The following is a 12,948-nucleotide window of genomic DNA, read 5'->3' as shown; positions in this document are numbered from 1 at the left end:
CAGGTGGAGGGGGTGCCACCGGGCAGTAGACAGCCCCCCCCCCACCCCGCACTCACCCGCAGCCAGCCGAGGGGTCCTCGGGAGCAAAGCAGAACAGAAGACAAAGGTGAGCACTGCCCAGCCTGGCCCGCCCCTGGCCCCAACAGTGCCCCCCACCCACCGAGAGCTTGAAGACCGCGGCGCTCTGGTAGATGACATTGAAGACCACGTTGTGGAAGGTCAAGGACTGCTTGTCGTCGATGGTCCAGCGGAAGACCACGTCCGAGCCAGCGTCCACCGTGGGGCTGTACCGCTGCGGGAAGGGCACAGCGTCGGCCAGCCCCAGAGCTTCGGTGGCTAGCTCTGCCCTAACCCAGGTCCCCCCTATCTGGACGTGCCTCCCAGTGGGGTTTCCCAGGCGACTTCAAGACACCACAGGGGAGGGGGAGGCTGGAGGGGCCGTGAGGCATGGGGCCAAGCCTGGGCCCAGTCTCTCTGACCACTCTCCTGCTATCTGAACAGGGACCCAGTACCAGTGACAGCAAGAGCCCACCATCTCCGAATCCCCACACGGCCTGTCCCCGGGCTCCTGCCCAGGCCCCCTGTGGCAGCAAATAACTATCAGGGGGCCCTGGAGGCTGACCCCAGGCCGCTGACGGAACAGGAACAGGGGAAGCGGCAGGAGGGGACCGCACAAGTGGCAGCGGTCAGAAATGGCCTTTCTCGTGGCCCCCGTGGGGCGGCTGCCTGCTGTGGGGGGACAGCCGGGACAGGGACAGCGGCAGGATGGCCCCAGTGCCTCCTGGTCAGGAAGTACTCCCCATAGCCTGGGGGGAGCACGGCAGAGGCCTCGAGGGCACACACAGGTTGGTGAGGTTAGAGGTGGGCATGGGTGCGCAGCAGCGGGTCGGGGGAGTGGACTGCAGCTGCGTCGGAACTGCCATCTCGGGGGACCACTCCACGGACTGCAGAATTAGTGACAGTCTGAGGAGCCCCTCACAGAGCCCGCCCCAAAGCGGCCACCAAGCCCACCGCCCCAAGGCCGAGCTCCCTCCTCCCCAGGGAGGAGCCGCTCCCCTCACACTGCCCGGCCCATGTCGAGGTGGGGGTGGAGGTGCTACTCACCACCAGGACGCCCTGCAGCACACGGGCTTCGGGGCTGGGAGTGGCGCGAAGGCCGCAGATGGGCTCCTCGGCCGTCACACGCAGGCTGAGGCTGGCCTGGCCAGCACCATTCTCCACCTCGACCTCAACCGTGTGCTCGCCCTCACGGAGCCCAGGCAGCTCCAGCACTGCAAACAGGGTGCTATTGGCCTCGAGAGCACAGCTGGGCTGCAGGGCCGCCACTGTGGCCGGGCAGGCGGCCTCGAAGGGCGCGCTGACGTTGCCCCCGGGCCAGTGGGCTGTGGCAGTGGCGCTGGTGCCAGCGTCCACCTGGAGCACCAGGGTGGAGCTGTTGGTGGGCACGTAGAGGCGGCCGTCGTGGGGCATGGGGTAGGCCAGCCTCAGCCCCGCCACCGGGGACAGCACGTCGAAGCTGCAGGACAGGTTGTGCATGGACACGCTGTTGCCCACGGTGGCCCGCACCTCGTAGCGCCCGGGTTGCAGCCCTGGGTTGGGCTGCAGCCCCAGCAGGAGGGTGAGGCGCTCCGTGGTGGCCAGGAGCCGCAAGGCACAGACGGGGCCAGCTGGGGCCGCCTCCAGCTGCGTGGGCAGGTGGGACAGCCAGGCCACAGTGGTGGTGGTGAAGTACGGGGCCTTGGCTCCGGGGGCGCCCAGGGCGGGTGAGCAGCGCAGAAAGGCTCCTGGTCCGGCATCATGCTGCAAGGCGATGAGGTCTCCGGGGAGCAGGGGGCTGTCCTGGCCATGGAAGGCGACCTGTTGGAGAGAAAGGCAGGCTCTGCTCGGTCCTCACAGTGGACCACCACTGGCTGGGGGAAGGGGTGCTACCCGGGGCACCGAATCAGGGGCTCCAGCAGGCGGACAGGACCCACGGGGGCTCCCCAAGCACTCATGGCAGAGACAGATGGGACAGGCGCTGGGACAGGGACGTGCATAGGGCAGGGATGCAGGCATGGGAGGGCCCTTCCTGGACAGGGGCAGGGCCTTGGAGGGACAAAGCAGAACTAGGGGTAAAGCCCGAGCTGGCAGTTTCTTCTGCTAGGGGTGCTGAGCAAGGACAAGGACAGAAGCAGGGCAGGCAGGGGAGTGGAAGAGTGTGCCATCTGTCCAGGTGGGCAGCAGAGGGGGAGCCCAGGCTGGTGACACTTACCGAGTACTGGGAGGGAGGCCCCGCCGGCACAGAGAACAGGAACTCCCTCCAGAGTGCATAGGAGGCCCCGGGGAGTCCCGGCCCTGACGTGGACCCATTGGCACAGGCCCGGGGGCGGCAGGGGTCATCCAGTGGGAGGTGGAGACCAGCTCGGGGGCACCAGTGTCCTTCTGGGGCGCACACAGGGACAGACTCAGTCTGGCTCTCCGGGGACCTGCTCTCAGGCTCCCTGCTGCTTCCAGGGGCCGCTGCAAGGAGAAAGAGGGGTGTTGGGGCCCTGGCCTGCTGTTCAGCCAGGGACACCCCCACGATAACAGGAGGTTTTTTGTTTTTTTTTTTAAAGATTTTATTTATTTATTTGACAGAGACCACAAGCAGGCAGAGAGGCAGGCGGGGGTGAGGTGGGGAAGCAGGGTTCCCACTGAGCAAAGAGCCTGACTCGGGGCTCGATCCCAGGAGTCTGGGATCATGACCTGAACCAAAGGCAGAGGCTCAACCCACTGAGCCCCCCAGGCGCCTATTGACAGAAGGTCTTGCCAGGCAGCAACTCGGGCCCCAAAATCACCCCTCTATCCTTCTCGACCCTGGGCCAGAAAATGGACCCGGGCCAGCCCCACACAGGCTGTCCTGCGGGTCCCGAGCCTGAGTCCATTTCTCTGTGGACACCACTCTGCCCACCTCAAGGCTAGACACCCGTCCAGTGGACAGTGGACCAGGGCCTGTGACCGCGGGGATAGCCGCCCACCCGCTGCCCGGACAGAGCCCCACCTGCTTCTGCCGTGGGCCTTAGCACCTGCAGCCGCAGCTGGACGGGTCGGCGGAGCTCCTGGGTGCCCAGCTCAGCCGCTGTGAGGAAGGCCTCCCTGCTCAGGCCCAGGCTGGGGAACACCATCATCTGGGGGGGGGGGGCGCTGCTCAGCTCCAGAGACCCCGAGCCCAAGACCCCAGACCCCAATCCAGGCCGGCCCAGAGGGGAAGGAGCCACCACATGGGGCTTCACACTGAGGAAGACAGTCACTCAGGAGGAAAATTCAGCTCAAAACCATCGCTGAGCACCGGTACCGCCCCCTTGTTCTGTGGAGAGAAGGCTCAGGAGCACTCGGGGCTCTCAGACACGGGGAGGGGGCACTGCTGCTCTCCGCATGGCGGAGGGTGTGGGGCAGAGTCTCTACCGGGCACACGGGACGTCATTAAGGCCCAGAGAAAGCACCTTAAAGAGACACAGCAGCCTGTCCTGGTGGGCCCGGGGATTGGCCTACCTCGACAAGCTCCTGGGGGGCCGAGAGGACCTCCTGTTGTGCCAGGGGGCTCAAGGGGCCCTGCAGGTCCCCACTGGGCGCTCCCACGAGGAAGGTCTCTGCGTCCCACACAGGCCCTGGGACAGCAAGTGTGCAGTGAGGTCGCCAGCCATGGAAGACAGTGTCAGGGGCCCAAGGCGGGGCCAGACCTGGGACCGAGCCCCTTGGCAGTGGCCTCCCAGCTGCTCCCCAGCTCAGTCTTGTTGGGAGCAGCTCCGCTCAGGACCACAGGTGCTCAGCCACACTAAACAGCTGAGCAATGAGCCTGAAGGATGTGACTGTCCTAGGGGGACAGGAGGAGTCCCCAGGGCGGCCAGGAGCCCCTGTGTGGTGGGGGGTCAGGGACAGCCGCGTGAAGGAATTCCCCAGGATGGCCAGGGAGCTGTCGGTCCTGGTTGAGGGCAGAGGGTGACCCGAAGCCCCCCAAGGGCCCCAGCGCACCTCCAGGCTGCAGCTCGCAGACATAACTGTGGGGCGCGGAGCATAGGTCTGTGTTGCACTGCCCCGCCGGCCCCAGTCGCACGCAGCGCTCGGCAGTGGCCGGGTGCGGCTCCCCGGGCAGCCAGTTCTGGCAGCTCTCCAGGTTGAAGGCCTCGCCCTGCACGGCAGGGTCCGCCTCCTCCCCCTCCACAGCAGAGAAACCAATCCACACATCCAGGCTCCTGCAGGCAGGCAGAGGGGAGAGTGGGCGCCCAGGGTCTCCCGGAAGACAGGCACCCTTCCAGCTGTCCTCTCTCTGGGAGCCGGCTCCTCACGGCAGCCCCTCAGGCAGGCCTTGCCCCTCTCCCCATCTCTAGATGGGGAAACTGAGGCTCAGAGAGATGACCTGGCAAGCAAGGCCACAGCCGTGTCAACTCACACCCATGCCTGTGGAACCCAGGGCCCAGCGGAGTGCTCCCAGCAGGGGAGGCTTCAGTCAGGCTGAGAGCGGTGTCCTGTGTGAGCAGTCTCCGGGCAGGGAGGCCCACGGGGGCTGCGGTTGGATGAGTGGCCGACTCTTGGTTTCCACTCAGGTCATGATCTCAGAGTTGAGATCAAGGTCTGTGTTAGGCTCTGAGCTCAGCAGGCGTCTGCTTCTCCCTCTCCCCCTGCCCCTTCTCTACCCCCACCACATCAAATGGGTAAAAAATATATTAGAAAAAAAAAATGGCAGCTCTAAGTGTAGCATTTGGGGAGCAAAAGCCCTGCATCTTTGCCCCCCCCACAGGCTGCTCCCCCAGCTCTGCCGAGGTATGAAGACCCTTCTGGAAGGAGGGCTGACAGACACGTGGAGAACTCAGGGAGAGGAATGAGGTGCCAGGGTCAGAGCCAGGCACTGGGGCCCGGCTATCGCCAGGGACCTTGACCGTTCTGGGCCTCAATTTCCCCTTCTGGACACCAAGAACATCCAGGGTATGAGACACAGTCTGGTCGGCCCTTTCCAGAGCCTTGGGGAGAAATGGGCACGACCTGCCGGGGGCAGGGGTGGGCCGGCTACAAGGAAGCACCGTTCCTCAAGGTCTGGGGGGCCGAGGGCAGTCTCCATGGTCACAACAGAACCGGCCCTACTCCTGCCAGGAGGGCTCAATGAGGACAGCAGGGGTGGTGGGCCTGCAGGACCTGGATGCACCCCCCACGCCCACATCTTTGTCCCAAGAGCTGATGGCAATGGCATCCGCCAAGCAAGACAGGGTCCTCGGCCGCCATCAGGCCTGCCAGCTGGACTCGGGCCTCTGGCCACCCCCACCTCTCCTCCAGCCCCGCCCCAGCATTGTGGGGACCCCCACCTGACAGCTTCTCCGGGGTGGGGGGTGGGTACCTGGTGACCTGGGAGACCAGGAAGCGCTGGACGGCAGGACTGTCCACCATGGCCAGGGCAGCCCCGGCCCAGGCCCGGCACTGTTCCTGTGCCTGCAACCAGGCGGCCTTCTCAGCCACCAGGCGGTAGCAGTGCCCATTGTCCGGGAAGATCACGGTGTCTGGGGGGCAGAGCGGATGCACCACTGGGGGGGGGTCAGCGGGCAGAGAAGGGGTGTCAGCATGTGCCCAACCAGCACCCCCCCCCGCTCCAGCCCCCAGGGGTGAGTGAGGGGAGGGACGGCCCAGGCCCAGGGCGAGGGCACCCACCCCGGGCCGGCTCCTCGTCCACAGCCACGATGCTGTATGTGGCTTGGAGGTCTGAGCCGCCACGGTTCCGGACGCCAAGCTTGAGGGTCTCATCGCTGCGCACCGAGACCAGACATGAGAGCTCCAAGGCTGCGGGAGCTGCCTCCACCCGCACCTCGGCCTCCAGCTGGGCCGAGCCGGCCCCCAGGGCCAGCACCACCGTCACATGGTAGTGTCCCGGCAGCATGTAGCGGTGAGTGGTGGCCGCACCGGCAACGTCCACCCGGGGGGAGCTGTCGCCAAAGTCCCAGCATGTGGAGCGGATGGGCAGGGAGGCGGCGACGCGGAAGGCTGCCGGCTGCCCAGAAGACAGGGGTCCCCGAGGCCCCAGCAGGGCAGCTCCTGGGGAGGCAGGGAAGGTGTCCTGCAGGATGGTGGGGCCCCGGCAGGCAGGGGCGAGGGTCGACGGCGTGCTGGAGCAGAAGGGCAGGCAGGCCGCGGAGGCATTGGGGGGCTGGGCCGCCCCGCACAGGCACCAGCCCTGGTCTGAGAGGGCCCCGAGGCTCTGGCCAGCGGCAAAACAGAAGGCACTGCAGGCCTCAGGTGTGAGCGGGCCCTCGTGGGCAGCCGAGAAGGCCGCCAGCAGCACGGCACCCGAGCTGTTGTCAGGAAGGCAGGCGACGTAGTCCTCACCTGGATGGAGCACACGGGCTGGTCCCTGGCACGCCTGCTCCCTGTGTCCCATGTGCCCTCATCTACAGCGCTCCTCACCTCCTGCCTACACCGTCCCCTGGGTCCACAGGACCCTGCTGACCCCCAAATGGGTCTGTCTCCGCTGCTATGTTTATTGCCCACCCCCCCCACCCACTGCCGCAGCTGCTGGCCCTCAAGCACCTACCGGGATCTGCCCAGCAGGAAAGGCCCCAGCCGGCCCACTCCAGCCATACTCACCACAGCCGCCATCTGACAGGGGGACGCCAAGGAGGGGCCGGCCAGCGACGGGGCTGGGCCCGGCACATGTGGCCGCCTCGGGCCGAAGCACGCGAACCCGCTGCTCCTCCGCCCAGCGGGGCAGCCAGGCCAGACCACAGTCACACTCCAGGGGGTTTCCACTCAGGTTTCTGCGGGGTGGGGGGCCAGGCCGGGCGCTCAGCAGAGGGTAGGGCAGGGGCCCGGAGGAGGGGTCACTGCTGGCCTCAACGCAGGAAGCAGGGGCCTGGGGTGCCCTCCCCAGTGCAGCACCCCGCCGCCCCATGGCCCCAGACGAGCTCCAGCAGGCAAGCAAGAGGCCCCCAGCGCCCGCTCTCCGACGGGAATGGGCATGGAGGCCAGGTCAGGAGGGCAGGGAGGGCAATTACTGACGCCAAAAACAACTTACATCTCAGTTAAATTAAATAAATTAGCAAATACTCCTTCTTCTAAAGTGGAAATCTTGTTGTTACTTATGTCCCTGGAAGAAAAGGGAGGATTCAGCAAGGTTGGAAAGAAGCCCCCATAAATGCAACGGTGACAGGCAACCGCCGTCCACCCACTCCGCAGGGGGACACTCACAGCTCTGTCAGTGTGGACAGGTTTGCCAGGAGCCCGACGTCCAGTGCCCGGAGCAGGTTGTGGGAGACATCTCTGGGGAACAAAGTGGTCACCGTCAGTGCCAAAGCCCCAGACAGGGCAAAAAGGAGACCCAGGCCCACCCCCAGAGGCTTCCCACTCCCTCCAACTTCCTACTTGCGGCCAGGACAGAGGATCCCAATGACTGGACTACGAGAGGGCTGGGAGCCCGCAGGACCCCATCCACGCCCCGCCCCATGCCCCTTCTCTGCCCAGCACTAGGCCCCCCAGCAGTTCCAGTCCCCCACCCCCGGGCCTGGCAGCACCGTGCCATGTGGGGTCTGGAACACAGCAGGGCAGCCTAAGGGTCTCCAGGGCCAGGGGCCTCACTATTGCTAGCATGGGGGAGGGGGTCTCAGAATGCCCCCAAGACACAGTGGGGCACAAGGACAAGGTAAGCAGGGAGGGGGCCCTGGGGGACCACCTCCTCTCAGAGCTACGGTGACAGGCCACAGCAAACACCGAGGTTGACAGGACCCCAGGACAAACACCGGCGCAGTCTACAAGGCAACACACAGGTTCAACAAGAAGCAGGACCGGGCAGGAATCGCAGAGGCCGGCTGAACTGTGAGGCAGGCACTGGGTCCAGCTGTGCCAAGTTGGGCCGGACCCTCCAGAGACAGCCTGGGCACGTCAGCACGAGGACATGGCGGGCCGGGGGCGGGGCCGGCCCTCTGCAAGCCCGGGGAGGTTCAGCTGGGTCCGGGGAGTGGGACAAAGCCCAAAGCCACAGGTGACAGTCCTGTAGAGCCTCCCTGACTGAGAGAACACAGGAGGGCACCACCCACGGGTCACAGCGTCAAGTACCGGCAGAGGCGAAGCAGCAAGGCAAGCGGGGCCAAGTACAGAAAAGATGCAGCCCCCGCGTGGAGTGTCGTCAGTGAAGCCGGACTGCAGACCGGGCAGCGCTGGCCGCATCCACGTGGGGTCCGCTCTACACAGGCATGGCTCCCAGACGGTGTGGAGCCCAGCTGGCCAGGAAAACCAGCCCAGGACGCATCGTTAACCCAAGACACACAGAGGTCACGGATGTGAGGAGACGCACCCCTGACAGCAGCGGCCCCAAAGCACTTTCACCCCCAAACTGTGAATGGTTCAGAACCACGACCCTTGGGAGCTGGCGACACCACCCCCCAGGAAGGTCAAAGCCCTTCCAAAAACATGCTCTGCGGCTAACCGCACCACTGTCCCTCCCAGCCTGGAGGTGGAGGCCAGGGTCGCGCCTACCCATCCCCTCCCCTGACCTGGTGGACGCCTCCGGTCACCTGCTTCACTGCACCCTCCTCACCTCTCCCCTCCCGGGGCCCCCATGTCTGAGCAACCCCGTCGGGGCCTCTAAGCTGATGAGGCCTGGGACTCACCCGCAGAGCCTCTGCCCTCGCAGGTGTCACCGCTCGCCCTCAGATGTCCCCAGAATGCCTCTCCCGGGCCCTACCTCGGCCCCCAGTGACCACCCAGTAGGGCAGAGGTGGAGGTCTGCCGATGCCTCCTCCTGGCCCAACCACTTCCTGCTCCTGCCAGCCCAGCTCCTCCTACACTCAGATCCCACCCTACCCCAACCACAGCCTGGTCGACACCTGTCCCTGGGCACCTGGCTTCCACAGCCCTTCCTATCAAGGCTCCTGAGGCAGCCTGGGGGTGTCCAGCTCCCAATAGCCACCCTCGGGGATGTCCCTGCTCCCAATACAGCAGGACCTTAGAGGTGGCTGGTGTGGAAACGAGGTCCTGCTGGGAGAGCTGAGGTGCACACAGGCCCCTGAGGACGTGGGGAGGAGGGTGTCCAGTGCTTTGCTGGCTGGGATGCCCAGAGCCACACCCCCAGCCCGGCTCCTGATGCTGTGGACCACATCTGGAACCAGGCTCCGGAAATGACCCCCAGGCCACATGGGGTCGCGTGGAGACCATAGAAGGCTGGGGGCTGCAAACTGGGCTGCTGCCGGGCCACTCCGCCACCCTGGTCACTCAGCCAGGCCCAGTGGGGCTCCCATTCCCCTGGATGGTGAAGTGGGCAAGGCTGGAACTCCCGTGGGGACCAGGTGGGGCTAAGGCCTGGGGTCTCCACCTGGAGCAGCCCCCCCAGTGCCGGGACCAGGATGCCACAGACACTCCTCCCCTCACCTGTGGGGAGACACAGGCTGCACAGGGGCAGCGCCCGGAGCCCATTCAGCCGCCAGCAGGGGCAGCCCCCTCAGCACACAGACCAAGAGAAATCCAGTCACAAAACCAGCCCCTCCCCTGAAACTGTTCAACCAAGATCTAAAGAAAGTGCTGGAAAGGGGCGCACCGTGACAGCTCCAGGCTTGAGAGCAGGCAGGTCCCCTGAGTTTTCCACACTCGCAGTACCCTTGAATAGGAGAAGTGGGGTGTGCACAAATGGACGGACAGGCTGCCCTGGGGGCCCAGAGTGGGGGCCTCAGAGGGGAACGGGAGGCAAGGAGGCTGGCAAGGGGCACCGGGAGCCCCATCGAAGAGGAGGCTGGGGCAGCGAGGCCTCCTCAAGAAGAAGCACTGCCGCTGATGCAGGCTCGGACCAGAGCCCTGCCCTGTCCCAGCTCGGTGCCCCGACGAGGCGCTGGTCTCACTGAGCTCGGGTTTCCCATCTGGGGGAGGGCGGGCACGGAGAGACAGCGTGCATGTGTGTGGCTATGTGCCCAGGTCTGTCTCCACCCAGAACTGGGGCTCCAGGAACACCAGGGCTGGAGAGGCCTTTGGGGGCCAGGGGACACGGGGACAAGACCCGCTGGCAAGGTCAAGTGTGCCCCCCACAGTGGAGCCTAGATTGCCCTGTCCCTCCTCACATGTGGCGGGGGAGGGGTGCTTTCTGGCTGGCGGGCCAGGCCTTCCTCTGGGGTACATGGCCTGCCCCGCGCTGCTCAGGCTCCCCCCAGCCGGCCCGCACCCACTCCTGGGGTGGGGTAGGGGGCGGGCCAGGCCAGGAGACCAGTGAGAGGCAGCCGGACTCCCACCCACGGTCAACCACGATGCTCTAGCGTGGAGTGGCCGTAGCAGAAGGAACCTCCCGGTGTCCGAGCCTCTGAGGAAAGCAGCAGCCTGCAGGGCACAGGAAGCCACAGGGAGAGCGTCCAAGAGATGGGGCCGGGGGGTGGCAGGACAGGAGGGTGAGCATGGGCGAGACCCACCAGGGGCTCCCGGGGCAGCTTCCCAGCCTGGGCCTCAGGCAGAAGAGGAAAGAAAAAAGGAAAATCCCTAAAGTGTTCTCCACATCCCATTCTCTGGAAAATCCATCATGAGTGGCAGCTCTGGGGACTGCTGGTGGCGCCTGAGAACCCTGGGGCGGCGGGGGTGGGGGCAGGCCAAGTTCAGCGTCCAGGCCACGCAGCCAGCACCCACCCTGGCCCGTCGGGACACGGCTGACCCTAGCCTCACTGGCCTGTGGCTCCAAGCCACCCTCGGCCAAGTCCTCCACCCAGCTCTGTCTGGCCCAGCAGCCCCATCGAGGCTCCCCTCCCCCGCACGCCAAAGGCCCCACCATCAGTCACACACAGTTCAGGACACTAGCCACTGCTCCAGGTCCCAGCTGAGCCCCTTCCCCCCAGCACTCACCTGGGCCCAGAAAACATCAGCAGGCTCCCCTAGGATCCTGCTCAGCTACAGTCCGTGCCCTAAGGACACACTAGGCCCTAAGCCCCAGCCCCAGGGTGTGGGAGCAGCTGTGTGGGGCAGGCTGCGTGGCTAATGGTGCACACTGGGAGAGAGGGGAAGGGCAGAGGGGACACTAAGGGGGAGCTGTGGGGGTCACCGGGATGGGGACATGGAAAGAAACTACTAGTAGGGTCCTCACTCTGTCCCACAGCCACTTGTCCACATTAGTTCTTACTATCAGCATGCTGGTGAAAGGCCAAGGAAGCCTTGGGCCAGCCCAGCCCCCACAACGGCAGGGGAGACACAGCAGGCCCAGGGAGACCCCGAAGGAAGAAAGCAGCAGGGCTGGCCGAGCAGCGGCCAGCCCCTCCCGGGAGAAGGGCCAGCAGCCTGGCTGGACAGCACTCCTGAGAGGTCTTGGGCCAAGCAGGGCCTACCCTCTGGGCCAGCTAGATACTCCCCAGCCCCTCCGAGGCCCACTCAAGCCAACTCCACAGATCCTAAGGCCAAGACTGGAGGGGTCAGACCAGCTTAAGGAGGAGGTGGGTGACCTGGGGACCCACATACTACCAAGTGACAGGCATACACCCATGAAAGCATAAGACACGTGTCACCTCCCACGTGTCACCTCCCCAGGCACCAGGGATCAGATTGAGAGGCTGGCCTTCCCTCTCCTCCCCAACAGGGACCCAGCAGTCCACTGGGGAGCCCCGGCTGTCCCCCAGGCTCTCCCTGCCTCCCAGACCAGACACTGTCATGAGGGGGGACACCAGCCTCCCCCGGGGTACAGGCACCCAAGAGCATGCCCCTGGCCGTCTGGGGCTGCTCTTTCCTGCTGCAAGCAGGAGCTCGGGTGAGGGTCCTCGCTCGTACCACAAGCTGGAGGTGCTCAGCAGAAGGTGCTCAAGGGCTCCCGTGGTGAGCATCAGCAGCTCCCCTAGCCCTGTCCGCACACGGCTCAGCTCCTGCATCCCACCCATGCTCACATCAGGGCCCACATGGAGAAGGGCGCCCAGGAGACAGGAAAGGGTCAGGGTACATGAAGGTAGAAGCCAAGGAGGGGGTGGTCACAAGCAGGTCTGGAGCGTTCCTAAGCCTGGGGTGACTGCTAGAGCAGTCTGCCCTTCTGGAGCTGAGGCACTGGAGGTCCCAGGGAAGCTGGGACCCTGCCTGGCAGCCCTGAGCAGCCTCAGTTTCCTCCGGTGCCAAGGAGAGGAGTGGCCCGTGTGCCCGTTCCCCAGTCCAGATGCTGGGCGGGGTCTGGGGGCCAGCCGGAGCCCCCAAGGAAACATCTGCACATTCCAGACGCATGTGGTCAGCGGCGGGGGCGAGTGCCAGGCCCCAGCCCGTCACCCCCACCCCTGCGCTGGCCGCCGCACTGGAAACAGGGCTTGGGGGGAACGGGCTCCGGAGGGGCCGCAGCTGAAGTTATGTAACCCACTCCTCCCAAGCCAGCAGCTGCCTCCTCCCTCCTCTGGGAGGACAGGACAGCCGCGCTGGCGGGACAGAAGGTACCCGCTCCCCATCCAAGGCCCAGGGCTCCATTCTCTTCCCTCCATCACCAGGAATGGCAGCCCTGGCCGCCCGTCCTCTCTCTGAGGCGCTGCCAGGTTCTCCTGAGCCCAGCAGGGAGGACCCCCAACACATCTTCTCAGGAGCCAGGCCTGGCCCAAAGGGGAGTGGCTATAGTGCAGTGCCTGCCCTGCCCCCCACCCCTGGGACCCAGGGCTGGCGACGCTGCGTCTGGGTAGGGGGGAGACTGGGGGCGTGGAGGGGGCCAGGCTGCCGGGAGCACCGAGCCAGTTTGAGCGTAATAAACTCATTCTGTTTTCGTTCTGTCTATTTATGGTGAGCAAGGCTGGCTTCCAGGGCCGGAAATGATGATGTGTAAATTAATGAATTCGAGTTTAGGAAGGAGCAGATTTGCAGACAAACACGAGGACAGGGCCAGCTGGGGAGGGGGCAGAGGCAGGCTCTCCAGGGAGGGGCCCGCCAGCCCAGGGCGGCATCAAGGGGCTGTCTCAGCCTCCAAAGTGAGAGGGAGAGGCCCAGCCTGGGAAGATCCCAACCTCACAGCATTTTACGGGGGCCCCCGTCACTGGA

The 12,948-nt window shown here is 65.4% G+C and overlaps 1 protein-coding gene across 1 annotated transcript in view; it reads right to left on the bottom strand.

The window, feature by feature from the left end:
- PKD1 (polycystin 1, transient receptor potential channel interacting) overlaps positions 1–12,948 on the bottom strand; it is a 41,465-nt gene that overhangs the window by 20,497 nt on the left and 8,020 nt on the right. Inside the window, exons 2-12 of the mRNA XM_059154405.1 lie at positions 7,186–7,257; positions 7,013–7,084; positions 6,586–6,755; positions 5,656–6,327; positions 5,348–5,531; positions 3,991–4,211; positions 3,511–3,626; positions 3,020–3,146; positions 2,252–2,499; positions 1,105–1,857; positions 161–292 (exon numbers count right to left, since the gene is read on the bottom strand). Coding sequence (XP_059010388.1) covers positions 161–292; positions 1,105–1,857; positions 2,252–2,499; positions 3,020–3,146; positions 3,511–3,626; positions 3,991–4,211; positions 5,348–5,531; positions 5,656–6,327; positions 6,586–6,755; positions 7,013–7,084; positions 7,186–7,257 — 2,767 coding nt within the window. The remainder of the gene's footprint in view (positions 1–160; positions 293–1,104; positions 1,858–2,251; positions 2,500–3,019; positions 3,147–3,510; positions 3,627–3,990; positions 4,212–5,347; positions 5,532–5,655; positions 6,328–6,585; positions 6,756–7,012; positions 7,085–7,185; positions 7,258–12,948) is intronic.

The sequence above is a fragment of the Mustela lutreola genome, chromosome 17 (assembly GCF_030435805.1).
Source record: "Mustela lutreola isolate mMusLut2 chromosome 17, mMusLut2.pri, whole genome shotgun sequence".
In the NCBI taxonomy this organism is placed as follows: Eukaryota; Metazoa; Chordata; class Mammalia; order Carnivora; family Mustelidae; genus Mustela; species Mustela lutreola.
This window is presented reverse-complemented; position numbering and strand designations above follow the sequence as displayed.